This window comes from Oryctolagus cuniculus, chromosome 13 (genome assembly GCF_964237555.1).
Source record: "Oryctolagus cuniculus chromosome 13, mOryCun1.1, whole genome shotgun sequence".
NCBI classification, from domain to species: domain Eukaryota; kingdom Metazoa; phylum Chordata; class Mammalia; order Lagomorpha; family Leporidae; genus Oryctolagus; species Oryctolagus cuniculus.
In genome coordinates, this window is record NC_091444.1 from 71,100,049 (window position 1) to 71,119,411 (window position 19,363).

At 39.8% G+C, this 19,363-nt stretch overlaps 1 protein-coding gene and 1 pseudogene across 5 annotated transcripts in view; both read left to right on the plus strand.

Moving 5' to 3' along the window:
- Positions 1-19,363, plus strand: part of UPF2 (UPF2 regulator of nonsense mediated mRNA decay) — a 132,784-nt gene that overhangs the window by 94,725 nt on the left and 18,696 nt on the right. For all 5 annotated transcript variants that reach the window (XM_008268086.4, XM_008268084.4, XM_070055726.1 and 2 more), the window contains exons 15-18: positions 1,202-1,385; positions 5,612-5,751; positions 10,674-10,778; positions 11,085-11,183. In XM_008268086.4, the coding sequence (XP_008266308.1) occupies positions 1,202-1,385; positions 5,612-5,751; positions 10,674-10,778; positions 11,085-11,183 (528 nt within the window). The remainder of the gene's footprint in view (positions 1-1,201; positions 1,386-5,611; positions 5,752-10,673; positions 10,779-11,084; positions 11,184-19,363) is intronic.
- On the plus strand, positions 7,143-7,253 carry LOC127483649 (U2 spliceosomal RNA; annotated as a pseudogene).

Genomic DNA, 19,363 nt, shown 5'->3' on the forward strand with positions numbered 1-19,363 from the left:
CCGACCAGGACTAGAACCCGGTGAGCCGGTGCCACAAGGCGGAGGATTAGCCTAGTGAGCCGCGGCGCCGGCCCCAAAAATAAATTTAATAATACAACTTGAGTCACATTCTTTCTTGGTAGGACTGTCTTAAGATGGAGATGTCTGTTAAAAGCCAGGGTGTTGCTACAAAGTGGCAGCGGTAACTATCAGTATCCAAAATCAAATCTATTTCAGTAGAGAATCCTCACTTGGATTCATTCTGGCCTCTCAGGCTGAGAGAAAAGATCTATTCAGAAATATCTAGGGGGCGAGACTGACAAAAAATCTTGCCAGATTGGTTGATAGAAATATGTAGTAGAGATACACCTAGGAAATGGGAGTCAGAAGGGAGTGCGACCTGGCAGATGCAGCCAGGCAGAAACTTTCGCTTGGAGCTTCTGAGCTTCAGTGTGCGTGCACGTAACTTTGGGAGGGTTAAGATGTGGATATTTATTCAGTTTGCCTAAGGTAGAGGTCTAGTAAATTCCCAGGTAAGGTGCACAATATAAGAAGCAGTGTCGTAGGGCAAACTGGAGAGGCAGAATAAAGCAATCAGGATACCTCATCCTAGACCAGTTAACTCTTGGGTTGTGCTTCCAGTAAATGTAAATTTAGGAATCAGAACACATACAAAAAAGAGAAGGAACTAGACTAGGAAGAGGGAGGGGAAATACCTCCCAGTGCCATATATACAGTAGATGTTCAGGAAATGCTTGTTGAAGGTTAATGATGTAATGTATTTCAAAAAATGTACCTTTGATCTATGAAAAGAATCAAAGCAAGTCGTAACGGGAAAATAATGAAAATATATCAAAACCATGACTTCGAGTCTGTATTTGAAAAATTTAGTATCTAAGTCCTGTTTTGGGTGTGGATCTGGAGTTTCTGCCTTGTTTCACAATAACTGAAGATTGTTTGGTATTTTATTTATAACTTGTCTTAGGGGAAAAAAAAGCCCTGATGGGTACAATACAGATATTCAAAGTTACCAGGTGGCTCAGAGACTTTAGAGGGAAGTAATTGGAATTAGGATTATTGCTGTTGACCATTATTAAAGATGGTAGGTATCTTGCACAGTCTTTTAGCTCAGTTATAACTGGGTACCATCACAAAACAATGTATTACTTTTAAAATGCTTTTTGTTATTTATAGCTAAATTTATTTTTCATTTGTTTATCAGCGTTATGTTTGGTGGAAGAAAAGTTTGGAGGTTTGGACAAAAGACCATCCATTTCCTATTGATATAGATTATATGATCAGTGATACACTAGAACTCCTAAGACCAAAGATCAAACTCTGTAATTCTCTGGAAGAATCCATCAGGCAGGTACATGACTTGGAACGAGAATTCTTAATAAAACTAGGTAAGCAGTTAATAACAGAAAAAAATGAATGTATATTTGACAGATCGTATCTAGAATTTATTTATAATGTTATTAGTCAGAGCTTAAATTTTTTGCTTTCTCTTTTCAGTGTTGAATGTTACATGTTAGGTAAGACCTGTACGGCATAATCGATATCTTTACTTAATCACAAATTAGAGAAAAACAGTCATGCAGTACTTACAGCAAGTATATGATAGTGATGGAAAACCAGTCCTGTCAACCTCTCTTAGAATTTTTGGTTGCTAATGTAAAATTTACTTTTGAGTATTTTTTATTTATATCTCAACAGGTGTTATATACTAAGAAAATACAGTCAAGAAACTGTAGAAGGGAATACTATTTAGAAGTTTGGAACTCTTCTACAGAATTTCAGACCTTATTTACTGGCAGAGTTGCTTCTCTTTCTAGGGACTAGAAAAATGTGCTAGTAGAGGATTATGTAACTCCACGTTCAGTATCCTGAACTCTGTCCGGGAGAAGCATTTGCCTGTGCACAGCTCCAGTTAAGGACTGTAGGAATCAGAGATGTGCTCAAGACTTAGCCATACCAACCTGATTTGCTTGCTCATCTTTTTTTTAGCATGTTTTATTGTAGTTGTTTCAAAGTAACAGGTTTTCAAGCTGTTGAGCTAGTGTTTTATTTCCCAACAGCATCTGGTGTAATCATGTCTGTTTACGGGATTTTTATGTTACGTATTTGAAGAACTGCTTTTCTCAGTAAACACATTTATGATTTTTTCCTTTGCCTCTCAAACTATTTTTTCCTGTTTTATCCAGTATATTAATAGGGTTACTTTTTCCAAAGTTAAGTCCTCTTTTGGAGAATATGATTGCTGGGTTTTGTTGTGTTTGAAGCATTACTGTTGCTTGTGCAGATAATAACTTTTCCTGCTGCTCAATACATAGACACATGTGAATCTTCTTTGAATCAAGTCCCAAGTTACATACTTTCCTTTCCTTTTAGAATTTCTGGTTTTATCATTTGAAGGAAAGTATTTATCAGTTTACTTATTTCACTATTTGTGTGTTTTGAGGTTACTAAGTCTTAGCCTTGTTGCCCTAAAATCTTCATGAGTGGTACTTTGTGTGTGGTGATCATGAATAAATAATAGCGTGACACACAGTTTGGTGGCAGTAAAGAGAATAGTTCCGCTTTGTCCTTTATAGATCAGAGGGTTAAATCAAAGATCTTCAGGCTTCTTTTGAGAATGCTGTACTTGTTTAAAATATCGAGAGGGGAAAATACGTCATCGTTTATGAATGAAATTCTGAAGATAACAGCAACTGTAATCAAGGGACTCCCAAGTCTTCTCCATTTTCCTACTGGTTTTAGAGTCCAAATATCAAGATGTTCATGGGAAAAAATATTAAATCAATTTCCTATTGATAAACCATAATATAGTATTTTTCCTGTTCTTTGTTCTCAAGCACCTGCAAATTTGTTGTCTCATTTTAGTTTTACACAAATTCAGTGCTAATAGTGAGAAAACACTAAAAATGTCTCTTTTATAGTTATTTTATTATTAAAAGTAATAACTGGTCATGGCCGTAATTTTGAGAAATACCATGCAAACAAAAATCAGCAGGATTACTACAGAAGGATAATTGTGTCAATGTTTTGATGTATATGTTTCTGGTCTTTTTCAGTGTGTAGTTTTTATAACTGGATGGAGCCTACTTAATCAGATTGTTTTGTTTGTTTTTTAATTGATTGCATTTCTTTGTATGAAAGTGCCAAAATTATTTAATCCTAATGTTTGACTCAGGTTATTTCCAGTTTTTCACCGTTATAAGTAATATTGTTGTGTTACTTTTGAGTGTGTGTACCTCTGATTTCCTCAGGAGAGAGAGAATTGTTGGTGAAGACATTTTCTGTGAACTTAAGAGTAAAACCAAAATGGTAAAGGGCATTTTGGGTTGACAGTTCTAGATTGTCTTATAATTATAAGGAACAGAAATGAGGGAAATTAAAATGAAAAAATCCATATAAATAAATTGCATTTTAAAGGGAACGAGTGTATTTCACAAACTAGAAGTAAAATTGATAGAATAGAATTGAAGGCCCAGAAGTAGTTCTGATTAAATATAAAATAATTCAGTATCTGATGAACAGGACTGTGCTTTTTTAAGATGTGTTTATTTGTTTGAAAGTCAGAGATATAGATGGAGAAACAGAAATAGAGAGATCTTCCATGCGATAGTTGACTCTCCAGATGACAGCAATGGCCAGGGCTGGGCCAAGCCAAAGCCAGGAGATTCATCCAGGTGTCCCATACAGGTGTTAGGAGCCCAAACACTGGCTGTCTTCCCGTTTTCCCAGGCCATTTATTTGCAGGGAACTGGATCAGAAGTGGAACATCAATTGGCACCCATATGGGATGCTGGTGTCACAGACGTTAGCTTCATCCACAGACGTTAGCTTCATCCACTATGCCATAACGCTAGCCCTGAAGTAAGACTCTAAAAAAATAAGAGAAGAAAAACAGTAAGCATTTGGGGGGAAATTGAAATAAAACCATATCTTATAATCATCAAACTCCAGACAGATTAAGCAGCTATGTAGTTATTATTAAAAAGTTTAAATAGATCTGATTATTTAGGTAGTATTTGGAGAAATGTTTAATATTCCCAAATTTTAAAATGCTAGGAGAAAGCATTCAAAAATAGATTTCGTTGTTTAAAAAATAACTAAAATGATCGTTTCCGTGCCAGGATAATATCACTTACATAAAGAACACCAGCAAATTGATAATGGAATACTCTAGTAAGTTTTGAGCGTTGCATTATTAAATAAGGGGAGACAGGGAAGAGTTAGTATTTTTCTTGAGCACTGCCTGTCTGCCAGAATGATAGAGGTGATGTTACTTATACATGATAAATGAGATGAAATCCAAATTATAAACATTAAGTTAACTGATCAAGACAATCTAAAGACCATGCTCCTTCTAACTTTAAGTCTGTGTTGGAAATGTTCAACATGCTTACTAAGTAGAGAAATAGAAATCAAAGCTGTCCAAGAGAGAGTATTACAGTTAGTACCTTCTCTGTTAAGAGCAGGAAAATAGGTAGCAAGCAGCTCACATTCAAAGAGAGCTGTATTTTGTTTTGGTCCCCAAGGATGCTTCTAGTACTTTATTTTTCAAAAAATGTATATATTTATTTTGAAAGTCCGTTAGAGAGGGGTAGAGACACAGAGGGAGAGGGAAGGGAGAGTATAGCCACAACAGCTAGGGCTATAGTAGGCTGAAGCCAGGAGCCAGAGGTCTCTTCTGGGTCTCCCACGTGGGTGGCAGGGCCCAGACACTTGAGTCATCTTCATCTTCTTTTCCCGGTTGCTTAGACTGAAAACACTGGAGTAAGTTTTTATTTTTATTGTTTGTCCTGGTTATTCAAATACTGGGTTTTGGTATTGATAAAATGAGAGAGTTAAATCATCATATCACTGAAGTTTTTTCCTGCTCTAATTCTCCAAGATTCTATGAATAAACAATTATTTACTAAACACCTATTGTGTATTTATCTATGGCCTCTGTTAAGTTTTTTAATATATTAAAAAAAAGCTCTTTGTCCTCAAGGGTCTCATATTCTGATGTAATATCAATGAAATCATTAGGAAAACAAATTTACATGGAGCATCACGAAATAAAGTGCTAGGATAAATTCTCCAGGTGCTTTAGAAGCACACAGGAGAAAAGGTAACAGATTGCAGTACCCAATAATAGTTTATACAAGGAGTAAAACTTAAACCCAGTGTGAAAGATGGATGGGATTTAAAAGTACATATTGGAGGGTATTTTCTTGGGAGAAGTACTTTCTGTGATCAAGATCTCAAGGCATTGTGCTCTGTGACAAGAAGTCTGACCTGATTATAGGAGAAGGCTTAGGAAAGACTAATGAGAAATAGTTGGATCAGGTAAGACCACTCTGGCATTCAAACAGTCCCGAAGAAGAAATGACATGTGGGTGTGGAGGATTCTGCTAACTAAAGAAAAAGTTAAGCTATGTGGTGACAAAACTGCTGTGTCACTTTTCTTCTCTGCCAGTTTAAATTTGCAGACATTCAGATCGATGACAAATATGAGTTCTCTATTAGCATGACTAGATTTTATATCTGAGTTTTTAGAGATTCTTGCAATACCATTTGGTAAAAAGTATAAATGAGGCTATTTTCTTATATGTATTTTTTCATTTCTCCTCATTTCAAGGCCTAGTAAATGACAAGGATTCCAAAGATTCTATGACAGAAGGAGAAAATCTTGAAGATGATGATGAAGAAGAAGAAGGAGGTGCCGAAACAGAAGAACAGTCTGGAAATGAAAGTGAAGTAAATGAGCCAGAAGAAGAGGTGATGACTTTTATTTATTGAAAATAGGTACATTTGTATAAGAGTGTCTTGATTACATCAGCCAATATTTTTGATGCCTAAAATAACATCTTCATTTTATTACAGATGTAACTAGCTGTATATTTCTATTAGAAAATTCCTTAATTAAGAGTGTTTAATACTAATAAAATACTGCCCATAGCATTTTTACTTATCAGGCAGTTAGAAGAAAATATTGTCTTACCTTCTGTGTTTTCTTTTTTAAGATTTATTTTATTTGTTTGAAAGAGTTACAGAGAGAGGTAGAAACAGAGAGAGAGGTCTTCCATCTACTGGTTCACTCCCCAAATGGCCACAACAGCCAGAGCTGATCTGATCTGAAGCTAGGATCTTGGAGCTTCTTCCAGGTCTCCCACATGGATGCAGGGGCCTAAGGATTTGGGCCATCTTCCACTGCTTTCCAAGGCCATAGCAGAGAGCTGGATCAGAAGTGGAGTAGCCAGGACTTGAATCGGCACACCCATATGAGATGCTGGGGCTTGCAGGCCAGGGCGTTAACCTGGTGCGCCATGATGCTGGCCCCTCTCCTGTGTTTCTTAATCTCATTGTTAAATATGGCCTTTTTAATATATGAGTTTTATAGTGTTAAAAACAAAATTGCAGGGCCGGCACTGTGGTGCAGCGGGTTAACGCCCTGGCCTGAAGTGCCGGCATCCCCTATGGGCACCGGTTTGAGACCCTGCTGCTCTACTTCCAATCCAGCTCTGTTATGTGGCCTGGGAAAGCAGTAGAAGATGGCCCAAGTCCTTGGGCCCCTGCACCTGTGTGGGAGACCTGGAAGAAGCTCCTGACTCCTGGCTTCAGATTGGTACAGCTCTGGTCGTTGGGCCAATTGGGGAGTGAACCTTCAGATGGAAGACCTCTCTCTCTGTCTGCATCTCCTATCTGTGTAACTCTGACTTTTAAATAAATAAATAAATCTTTAAAAAAAATTGTTGGCTAAACTTTTCTTCATTTTTCCTTTTTCTGGTGGCATATGAAAGATGAAATTCATCATATACCATAAAAATTGGCACACCCTTTTTGTTATGATGACTCCTCTAGGCCAAACATATGAAACTGATCCTTTACAATTTTTGGCCTGCCAAAGTAACATTTTTTGTACGGATTTACCTGATAATTTTAATTATTTTTTCTTCCACCTAATCTGCATAAGTTAAAAAGTTTCATGAAAATAAAGAATGTCTGGGATTTCCTTCATAATTTTGGAGGTAGACTGTGAAATTAGTTAGGGGTATAGAAATAAAACTAAGCAGGATGTAGGGATTCATCATACCATTCTGTCTACATGTATGTATATTTATTGTGTTAAAAAATAAAGTTTAAATAGGATGAGTAAGGGTAGGAATAGAATTGCCTCTTAGCCTTTTGGCTAAGATCAAGTATAGTATCCGTTTATATCTGATATATATATATATATATTTAATCTGGTAATATATTGTCCTCTTCCAAGGGCAATATATTAAATAAATTTTTGGAATTAAAGATGGAATAAGAACTCTTTAGGTAGTAAAAGAAATTTAAATTTGTATGAAAATTTTTTCTGTGAGTAAATAGAGTAAATATTTAGCAAGTACATGTTGTTTCAAGGAGTATTGTTTATAGAAATTAATAAATGGATTTTTTTTAAGATTGATTGATTTGAAAAGCAGAGTTACAGAGAGAGAGAGACAGAGATTTTCCTTCCACTGGTTCACTCCCCAAATGGCTGCAAAATGGCCAGGGACAGTCCAGGCCGAAGCCAGGAGCCAGGAGCTTCTTCCCGGTCTCCCACTTGGGTACAGGGGTCCAAGTATTTGAGCCATCTTCCACTACCCTCCCAGGCACAACAGCAGGGAGCTGGATCAGAAGTGGAGCAGTCAGGATTCAAACTGGTACCCATGTGGGATGCTGGTGCCATAAATGGCAACTTTACCCACTCCACCCACTCCACTACAATGGCAGCCCCTGGATTTATTATTATTATTTTTTTGGTAAGAGTTCTATTTAGGGGTAGGTGTTGTGGCTCAGCAGATTAAAAACATCCTTTAGGAGTGTTGGTTTAAGTCCTGGCTCCTCCGCTTCTGATATAGCTTCCTGATAATGAGCCTAGGAGACAGCAATTGGGTTTCTGGCATTCATATGGGAGACCCGGATGGAATTCTAGACTCTTGACTTTGGCCTGGTTCAGCTCCCATCTGTTGTGGGCACCTGGGAAATGAACTAGAGCAAGAAAAATCTTCCTCTCTATGTTTAAAAAAAGTTGCATACTTTTTAAACTCCATTTATAATTAAAGAAAAACAGGCCTAATAATTTAAGGCAGTAAAGCTGTGTTTTCTTCAACTCTGAATATCTATAACTGTAATTGAACTTTTTGTATGAATTGACTGCATAGCAGATAGCTTTGATATTAGTATATAATGAATGTGAAAAGGTAGGCTAGTCAGTAATGTTTGGTTTTTATAATGGGTTTGTATTTACAAGCAAAATAAATGTACTTTTATTTTTTAAAGATTCATTTATTTATTTGAAAGTCAGAGTTAGAGAAAGGAGGAGAGAGAGAAATTTTTCCATCCACTGGTTTACTCCCCAAATGGCCACAATGTTTGGGGCTAGGCCATGCCGAAGCCAGGAGCTTAGAGATTCTTTCAGGTCTCCTATGTGGGTGCAGAAACCCAAGCACTTGGACCATGTTCTGCTGCTTTCCCAGGGCCATCAGCAGGAAGCTAGATGGAAAGTGGAGCAGCTGGGTCTTGAACCAGTGACCGTATGGGAAGTCGGCATTGCAGGTGGAGGCTTAACCTACTATGCCACAACACCAGCCCCAAAAGAAATGCACTTTAAGTATTTAGATTATTTGCTGCTGCTTTTCTTTCCAACCTTAGAACTCTAACCTTAAAGTAAATATTAATGAATGAAAATTTAGAACTGAAATATGTAATTTGTTTTAGTATAATAGAGATTATATTGCTTTCTTTTCAAAATAAGGTTGCCCTAGAAACAGTCAGTAATACAATTTAAATTGACTTACTAAGGCTTGTATGAACAGCAAAGGGAAATGAGAAAGTATTTCCATTTTGTGTTTTCAAACTAATCTTATGGTTGGTTGTCTTTGAATTTTGCCATTGGGCAAGATCTAATCCAGCATTCTTGGTAAATGTGGCATTAAAGAATACTCATTTTATAAATTCTTCTTTGTTGAGCTACGAGATGTTATAGTTATATTTTCCCCTCTAAATGTATTTCCTCCTTTTCAAACTTGAACGCTTATAATTTTGAGAGTTACGCCATTTGTAACCTTTGCCTATGTTTCCTGTTGACGACTGAATATTTTTACATGCTGTATAGTCTGTTTGCTGAGTATTAGACAGGCAAGCAGAATGTTTAATTGGAGGATCCATATGCCTGTGTTTGGAAGTGATTTACTTTTTTTTTTTTTTTTTAATTAATTTATTTTTTTGACAGGCAGAGTGGATAGTGAGAGAGAGAGAGACAGAGAGAAAGGTCTTCCTTTGCCGTTGGTTCACCCTCCAATGGCCGCCGCGGCCGGCGCACCGCGCTGATCCGATGTCAGGAGCCAGGAGCCAGGTGCTTTTCCTGGTCTCCCATGGGGTGCAGGGCCCAAGCACCTGGGCCATCCTCCACTGCACTCCCTGGCCACAGCAGAGAGCTAGCCTGGAAGAGGGGCAACCGGGACAGAGTCTGGCGCCCCGACCGGGACTAGAACCCGGTGTGCCGGCGCCGCTAGGCGGAGGATTAGCCTAGTGAGCCGCGGCGCCGGCCGGAAAGTGATTTACTTTAAGAGAAATGAGATTGGAATAGTTTACTTCTTCTGCCACCCTATGAACACTATTTTCCATGACTATTCTTCAAGTGTAAAGAGGAGAAATTTGTTAAAGAAAGATAGTTATTAAATAAAGTTGGTTGTACATTAATAAAAGCAATGAAGGATGTTCAACTGAAAGACTAGACTTAAACTCTTCTAGAAAATTCTACAATTTGTACAATGGGTTTTTTTAATACTGACATGTATGGTAAATCTTTTGCCAGCTCACTTTACTCCACTGTGGTAAGCAAACTACCTAAAAGAGTGAAACTGAAGAATCATAAAATTTTTAAAAATTCTATTGCTTTTTCTCTCTTTTTTTTTAACTTTTATTCATTAATTTGAGAAACAGACCTACATAGAGAGATCTTGTATCTGCTCGTTCTTTCCCCCAGTGCCTACAACAGCAGTTGGAGAAGGGCCAGGCTAAAGCCAAGGAGCCTGGAACTCAATCCAGGTGTCTTGTGTGGATGACAGGGACCAAAGTGCTTGAGCCACCACCTGTTGCCTACTGGGTTACGAATTAGCACCAAGTTAGACTCAGAAGTATTTTTAGAACTTTAACCCAGGTGTGTGATATGTGATGTGTTGTTCCAAGTGGCAACATCTGTGCAAAATGCCTGCCACATAATAAATAATTACATGTGCATTTTTAAACTTTTTTAAGACATGTAAAATACGGTAGCCTTGAGCCAGCACCGTGGCTCATTTGGGTAATCCTCTGCCTGTGGCACCAGCAACCAGATTCTAGTCCCGCTTGGGGCGCCGGATTCTTTCCCGGTTGCTCCTCTTCCAGTCCAGCTCTCTGCTATGGCCCGGGAGTGCGGTGGAGGATGGCCCAAGTGCTTGGGCCCTGCACCCGCATGGGAGACCAAGAGGAAGCACCTGGCTCCCAGCCTCAGATTGGCACAGTGCGCTGGCCATAGCGGCCATTTGGGGGGTGAACCAACAGAAGGAAGACCTTTCTCTCTGTCTCTCTCTCTCTCACTGTCTAACTCTGCCTGTCAAAAAAAAAAAAAAATGTACATAGTAGCCTTTTTCAAAGTGTTTTAATCTTCTAATATTAACCGATTTCAGGAAGGTTCTGATAATGATGATGATGAGGGAGAAGAAGAGGAAGAAGAGAATACAGATTACCTTACAGATTCCAATAAGGAGAATGAAACTGATGAAGAGAATACTGTACGTATGGCTAAAAAATTCACATTATGAAATTGTGCAGCATTTTCATAGTACTTGGATTTTAGCCACTGAAGTTTTTTCATTATTGAAAGAACAATGTTTGGAAATGCATGTATTTTCAATGTATTTTTCCCAGTCATTTTCCTTATTAACAAGTTTTTCGACCTTTAATAATGTTGTGTATTTTACTCACTTATTCCTTGAGTTATGTTGAACTGGTCGTTAATATAAAAAGGTTCTGCCATATGAAACGTTTCAGTTTAAATTTCTGATCTGATTTTGCTGTTTTTGTTTTATTTGAATAAGGAGGTAATGATTAAAGGAGGTGGACTGAAGCACGTGCCTTGTGTAGAAGATGAGGACTTTATTCAAGCTCTGGATAAAATGATGCTAGAAAATCTTCAGGTATTACATGTTCTGTTTGAAAGATTTTCTCAATACAATGTGGCTAACATGAAATTCTGATTAATATGAGGGTCTCATGTAAACATTTGCTTTTGCAGCAGGTTTTGAAAGTTTGTGTACCTGGTGACTGTCAGTAGGTCTTGCATCCCAAATGCCTTTTGCCTGTTCTTTGAGGTGGTCTGGGAGGATCTGTAGGAAATACAAGACATAGAACAGAGGAATTTTATTGTACTAGCCTCCATCTTTTCTCTCTTGAGTTCTGTCTCTAGTTACACAGAGAGAGGTAGAGAGAGAGAGAGAGAGAGGTCTTCCATCCGATGGTTCACTCGCCAATTGACCACAATTGATCTGCTGGAGGTGAGCAGATCTGAAGCCAGGAGCCAGGAGCCTCCTCCAGGTCTCTCACATGGGTGCAGGGGCCCAAAGACTTGGGCCATCTTTCACTGCTATCTCAAGCCATAGCAGAGAGCTGGATCAGAAGTGGAGCAGCCAGGACTAGAACTGATGCCCATATGGGATGCTGGCGCTTCAGGCCAAGGTATTAACCCACTGTGCCACAGCGCTGGCCCCCTATCTCATCATTTCTAAGACCTTTTTCTTGCAGTACGTTAGTAGCCAAACTTTGCAGAACATAAACATTTAGGGATATTTATTATGTTAATAGCTTATATGCAAACAGAAATATTTGTTATTTAATATTTTTTAAAATTTAGTGTAATATTCATACTATAATGAACTAAACTTTATTTAAAAATTTTTTTTTAAATTAACAGTATTTTGTAGTAATATTTTTTCTTTTTTTCTTGAAGATTTATTTATTTATTTGAAACTCAGAGTTACACAGAGAGAGAGAGGTCTTCTGTCTGATGGCTCACTCCCCAAATGGCTGCAACGGCCGGAGCTGTGCCGATCCGAAGCCAGGAGCTAGGAGACTCCCCTGGGTCTCCCATGTGGGCGCAGAGGCTTTTCCTCCACTGCTTTCCAGGCCATCCTTCACTGATTTCCCAGGCCATAGCAGAGAGCCAGATGGGAAATGGAGCAGCCAGGCGGAGGATTAGCCAAGTGAACTGTGTGGCGCTGGCCAATTTTTTTTTTTTTTTTTTTTGAAGATTTATTTATTTCAAAGACATAGTTACAGAGAAGCAGCGGCAGAGAGAGAGACAAAGAAAGAGAGAGATCTTCCATCCTCTGGTTCACTCCCCCATATGGCTACAACGGCTGGAGCTGCGCCAGTCCGAAGCCAGGAGCTAGGAGCTTCTTGCAGGTCTCCCACACGGGTGCAGGGGCCCAAGGACTTGGGCCATCCTCTACTGCACCGGCACCACTTTTTTTTTTTTTTTTTTTTTGAAAAGTAGAGTTAGAATGGGAGAAACAGAGATTTTCCATCTGCTGATTTACTCACCAAGTGGCCATGATGGTCAGGTCTTGACCAAGCTGAACCCAAGAGCCTGGAACTCCATTCAGTCTCCCATGTGGGTGAGGGTTCGCCAGCATTTGGGCCATATTCTACTACTTTCCCAGGCACATTAGAGGGAACTGGATCGGAAGTGGAGCCAGTTCTCACAGCAAATGCTGACATACCAGATGGCTGCTTAACCTGCTACACCACAACACTGGACCCTGTAGCTATCACTAAACCCTTTGATGTCTTGAGGAAACTGCTTTTTTTGGAATGGTGAGATGCATACCACCATTGGGGTGGTCAGTGAAGAATAGTAGAGGAAAGAATGAAGATACTTGATATAGCTAACTTTTGAGTTTTACTAAAAGGAAAGAAATGGCAGATCGTTAGGGTCACAGTTACATGCTAACGGACTAAGCCTTTAGGGAAGAAATAGTGGATTTCACTTTATTTGATGCTACTAAAGCCAAAGTTATGACCAAACACAAATTACCTTTAAGGTCTATCCACTTCTTCCTTCCTATATTAGTTTTTTTCATATTTCCAAAAAGCTCTTAATTTGTGAAATAATCTTACATTTTTATCATTTAGAAGCCCAAGTCATTAAATAAACCATCACTAAATCCCCTTGAGAAAATACATAGTTTACGTAGTATAGCTTTTCCTATTTCACATGAGTCAGTAGCCATTTTATTTACTCAGCCAGTCATTTATTTAGCAAATATTTTTTGAACAACTACTGTGTGTACCACAGGATGCAAGAGCCTGGGTATAGAGCAGTAAACAAAACAGACATTGTACTCATCAACAACTGAACAAGTACATAATTTCAAATTGTAGTAAATGCTGAGAATATAATGCTTTGGTAGATAGAAAAGGAATGTATCTCTGAGGTTATGTATTTTAAACAACACAGGTAAAACTGAGCCATCCATGTGAAAAATTAGAGGAATGTGGCAACAATGTGTCAGAGACCCTGAGGCAGAAAAGAACTTGTATTAGACAAACTAAAAGAAGGGTAGTGTTACTGGAACATAGTCTGTGGGAGGGTGGTACAGCATTAGAATAGAAATTGTCATTGGGACCCTTTTGGAGGGACACAGTCCAACATGGAGCTGATTGGACAGGGGCAAAATCGAAAAGCAGGGAGCCTGGATAAAACGCCGTCATGGTAGTCCAGGAGCGAGAAATGGTCATCTGTCAGGTGGCAGGAAACATGGAGAGAAGTCTGAATTTGAAAGCCATTGGGAGATAGAATTGAACTGGATTGATTCGGTTCTTGATTGGCTATTGGGTGTATAGGGTTTGAGGTTGATAGTTTTCTTTTTTTAAAAAAAATTATTTTATTTATTTGAAAAAGTTACAGAGAGAGGTAGAGACAGAGAGGTCTTCTATCCACTGGTTTACTCCCCATTTGGCTGCAACGGACGGAGCTGCACCCATCCGAAGCCAGGAGCCAGGAGCTTCTTCTGGGTCTCTCTTGTGCGTACAGCGGCCCAAGGACTTGGGCCATCTTCTACTGCTTTCCCAGGCTGTAGCAAAGAGCTGGATTGGAAGAGGAGCAGCCAGGACTAGAACCGGTGCCCATGTGGGATGCTGGCACTTCAGGCCAGGGCTTTAACCCGCTGCACCGTAGCGCCAGCCCCCGGTTGATAGTTTTCTAGTTTGGGCCAGTGTCTGTTGTGCAGGACTGGAAAGAAAAGAGTGAGCAAGAGTTCCACTTTGGCCCTATGAAGTTTGAGAAACGTGTGAGATGTCAAAATGGAAATATTTGCATACCAGAGATGTGTGGAGTGTTGAAAGTGGTAGGCAGAACATAGTTAAAACCATGGAAGTAAAGGTGTAAGGTATGAAGGGGAAGAGACACACATAAAGGATTGAAGCTTGCGGAATCTCAGCATTTAGTAACATGGTAGTAAAGCTGCTGCAGTCAAAAGAGTAGGAGGCTTTGATATGGTCCAGTGATTGTTGCTTTTGCAGGTATGTGATAAGCAAGCTGTAAGTACTGGAAAATGTCAGAGGGGAAGTTAGTTTGAACATTCCTTTTTCAGGAGATGCTTATTGTGCTAAAGAGAAAAACCTAGAGGCCAGCACTGTGGCATAGTGGGTAAAGCCACCGCCTGCAGTGCCAGCATCACATATGGGCATTGGTTCTAGTCCTGGCTGCTCCACTTCCAATCCAGCTCTCTGCTATGGCCTAGGAAAGCAGTAAAGATGGCCCAAGTCCTTGGACCCCTGCACCCGTATGGGAGACCTGCAAGAAGCTCCTGGCTCCTGGCTTCGGATCAGCGCAGCTCCAGCTGTTGTGGCCATTTGAAGAGTGAACCATCAGATTGAAGACATACTTCTCTGTCTCTCCTTCTCTCTTTGTGTAACTCTGACTTTCAAATAAATAAAATACATCTTTAAAAAAAAAGAGAGAGAAAAACCTAATCCTGTATTAGGCCCTACTTTCTATTTTTTTAAAATATTTATTTATTTGAATAAATATTTGAAAGGTGGAGTTAGAGGAAGAGGAAGGGGCAGAGGCAGAGAAGTCTTCCATCCACTGGTTCACTCTCCAAATGGCCACAAGGCCAGAGCTGGGCCAGGCCAAAGCCGGGAGCCAGGGGATTCTTCCTGGTCTCCCACGTGGGTGCAGTGACCCAAGCACCTGGGCCATCCTCTGCTGCCTTCTACTTTGGAAGTGGAACTGGGACTCGAACCAGTGCCTGTTGGAGATGCTGACACTGCAGGTGGCAGCTTAACCTGCTGTACCACAACAGCAGCTCCATGCCCTAATTTCTTAACATCAGATACTGAAAGTGAACAGCTATGTAGCTCTCTTTGTTTTAGTGACGTTGTCTTAGGAAGATGCTGTATTGTAGAGATACTAAATCTTCGTAATTCAGGTCCTTAAACTTAGTGCAATCTCAATTATGTCCTACTGGGAGAATTTTTTTCTCCCTCAGGGAAAAGAGATGAACAGGGACATGGATGCAGAACAAATTTAAGATAAGTCTTAAAATCATCTGTAAGAAATAGCAAAATAGCTAAGACATTTCTGTAAAATGATGGCTGAAAAGTTTTACAAGATACTGACACATTTTAAACTTACATAATTATTTTGGTATAAGAATAGAGAGATTGATAAAACAGTTTGAGAATCTAAAATAGATATAAAACATGGTGAGTCAATAGTATAAAGATAATATTTTGAATCAGTTGGAGAAAATAGTAAACAAGTAAAGCTGGATTCAACAAATAGTAAGCAAAAATAAAACTGGATTTCAGTTTTATTTCAACAACAGAATAAATTGCAAATCTGTTGGCCATTGGCCTCTGAGTCAAAGTGGTTTAGGCCCGTTTACACAGTACCATCAAAGCCATCAAATGCTATTAGTACTCCCATTTTTTAGGAGACTTTGAAAAGGCAAGAAACTTTCTTGAGGCTGCATGGTATTAAGTTGTAGCAAGTGATCCTCTGGACTAATGGGAAAGATAAATGTCCCAGTTTTTTAATTGAATGAAAAATTATTGGCAGAATCATGCTAAAGCTCACTGGTAATCAAATGATACACACATTTAGGTAAACGAGCCTTTTTCACATATCAGATCAACAGCTATTAGAATGTAGTAATTCACAGTGTGTTTTTGTGTGTGAGTGAACATCTACATTTGGTCACTGAGAATCATTCTGGCCTTTGGGGAGGGAAATTTGGTAAACCTATTAAATAGGCATGCCGTTTCATCTAAAGATGTACCCCAGTTTGGTTCTTTCCTTTATACAGTTAAATGTTCAGAGATGTGACCTTGCTTATAATAGGGAAAAAAAGGTCCTCAGCTTTCAGTTAGGGACAATTAAATAAGGATGTAGGCATTTAATTAGCTCAATATATACTCAAATAGAAAGATGCCCATGGCATAGGATTAAAAAGAAGAAAAATATGTGTGTTTAATGTAGAACAGTATGTACAGTGGCTGCTTGGGTATATATGCATTAGTATATGTGAGAGAACATACTACACTGTTAACAGTTGTTGCATCTTTGGGGTGAGACAGAGATAGCTAGAGGAATTAGTATGGACACACTTAATAATACATTTTTGTATTTAAATATTTTAAAAAGAGACTATGTTAATTTTGTGATCAGAAGAAAACATAGTTTTCTTTCTTTTTTTTTTTTTTTACAGGCAGAGTGGACAGTGAGAGAGAGAGACAGAGAGAAAGGTCTTCCTTTTGCTGTTGGTTCACCCTCCAATGGCCGCTGCGGCCGGCGCACCGCGCTGATCCGATGGCAGGAGCCAGGAGCCAGGTGCTTTTCCTGGTCTCCCATGGGGTGCAGGGCCCAAGCAACTGGGCCATCCTCCACTGCACTCCCTGGCCACAGCAGAGAGCTAGCCTGGAAGAGGGGCAACCGGGACAGAATCCGGCGCCCCAACCGGGACTAGAACCCGGTGTGCCGGCGCCGCTAGGCGGAGGATTAGCCTAGTGAGCCGCGGCGCCGGCCCGAAAACATAGTTTTCAAATCAAGATTTTTCTGGGTGCTGGCGCCATGGCTCACTAGGTTAATCCTCCGCTTGCAGCGCCGGCATCCCATACGGGTACCAGTTCTAGTCCCGGTAACTCCTCTTCCAGTCCAGCTCTCTGCTGTGGCCTGGGAAGGCAATGAAGGATGGCCCAAATCCTTGGGCCCCTGCACCTGTGTGGGAGACCAGGAAGAGCACCTGGCTTCGGATAGGTGCAGCTCCATCCGTCGCGTCTGTTTGGGGAGTGAACCAACAGAGGGAAGACCTTTCTCTGTCTCTCTCACTGTTTGTAATTCTTTTTTTTTTTTTTTTTTTTTTTTTTTTTTTTTGACAGGCAGAGTTAGAGAAGCAGAGAGAAAGGTCTTCCTTTTTCCGTTGGTTCACCCCCCAAGTGGCCGCTACCAGAGGCCAGGTGCTTCCTCCTGGTCTCCTATGTGGGTGCAGGGCCCAAGGACTTGGGCCATCCTCCACTGCCTTCCCGGGCCACAGTCAAGAGCTGGACTGGAGGAGGAGCAACTGGGACAGAATCCGGCGCCCCAACCAGGACTAGAACCTGGGGTACCGGCGCCACAGGCGGAGGATTAGCTTAGTGAGCCGCGGCGCCGGCCTCACCGTCTGTAATTCTATCTGTCAAATTAAAAAAAAGTGGAATTGGAAGCTTCTTTTTAAAAAAAAAAAAAAGATTTTTCTAACATTCTTTCAAATTTTAGTTTATAAATACCTTATGAATCTCTATGAGAGGACTTTAAGCACATTCTAATGAAATAGAATAGAGTTTAAAAAACAATAAAAACAAACCTCTTAAACATTTTACTTGATTTACAGATTTACAAGTCTGGCAAATATAAGGCCAGTATCAAAATGCTACATAGGTGGTAGAGCAATTTCAAAACCTCCAATGCCTTTCAGCATTACCTGCCTAGCTTTGAGGAATCATATTCTGCTATATATCAGACATAGATAACTGTTTATAAGTCCCTAAACTCACCATGTGATTTCCTGTCCTTGACATTTGAATCTGTTCTTTTCCTGCTTAAATTCCCTCTTTACCCTAGACTGCTTTTCTACCATCTGTTTTAAAGAGGTCATATTATGTCTTTAACATTCTCAAATGTCCCATTTCTAATCAACCTTTTGTGAAATCTCTACTCACCCACTTCCAACCAGGCACAGATGGTCACTCCCTCCTCTAGTCAGGTGGTACATCTTCTCTTGTATCATAGGTAATAGGTTTATATATCTATATTACTTAACAAGTTTATGAGTTCTTTGAAGGTAGACACTAAGTCTTTTTAATATTATGATCTCCAAGCCTAACACATGGTAAATCTTCACTGAAAATTCGTTTAATTAATTGGTCAAAAAATTTCAGTGTAAAAATGTTTTAAAAAATTTATATACCAGACTGGTGCCATGGCTCACTTGGTTAATCCTCCGCCTGCAGTGCTGGCATCCCATATGGGAGCCAGTTCTAGTCCCAGTTGCTCCTCTTCCAGTCCAGCTCTCTACTGTGGCCTGGGAGGCCAGTGGAGGATGGCCTAAGTGCTTGGGCCCCCGCACCCACATGGGAGACCAGGAAGAAGCTCCTGGCTTCGGATCGGTGCGGCACCCGCCGATTTGAGGGGTGAACCAACGGAAGGAAGACCTTTCTCTGTCTCTCTCTCTCACTGTCTAACTCTGTCAAATAAATAAAAAAAAATTGGTATTACCAGCCCTCCAAAATGGGTTGGTAGTCAGAATGGCTATTGAATGCATTCACTATTGAATATAGTAAAGGAGTGTGTGGGAGCACTACGAAAAGGGATCACCCCTAAAGGATAGAGGAGTCAAACTGATTAACAGAGCATTGCGACGTGTTGGGAAGATGTGTGCTGTGAAGATGAATAAAAATGTATTTGTGGCAATTCCCAACTTGACTCTCACTGGGATTAAACATGACAATAGGTCTGATCTGATTTCATCATCATTTAAAAAAAATCATCTATTATTTTTCACTTTATGTTTCTGTGTGGGAGCAAACTGTTGAAATCCTTACTTAAGGTATACTAAGCTGATCTTCTGTATATTAAGATAATCGAAAATGAATCTTGATGTGAATGGAAGGGGAGAGGGAGTGGGAAAGGGGAGGGTTGTGGGTGGGAGGGACGGTATGGGGGGGGAAGCCATTGTAACCCATGAGTCGTACTTTGGAAATTTATATTCATTAAATAAAAGGTAAAAAAAAAATGTATTTGTGGGACAGGGAACCTGTATAGGACATGTGACATTGT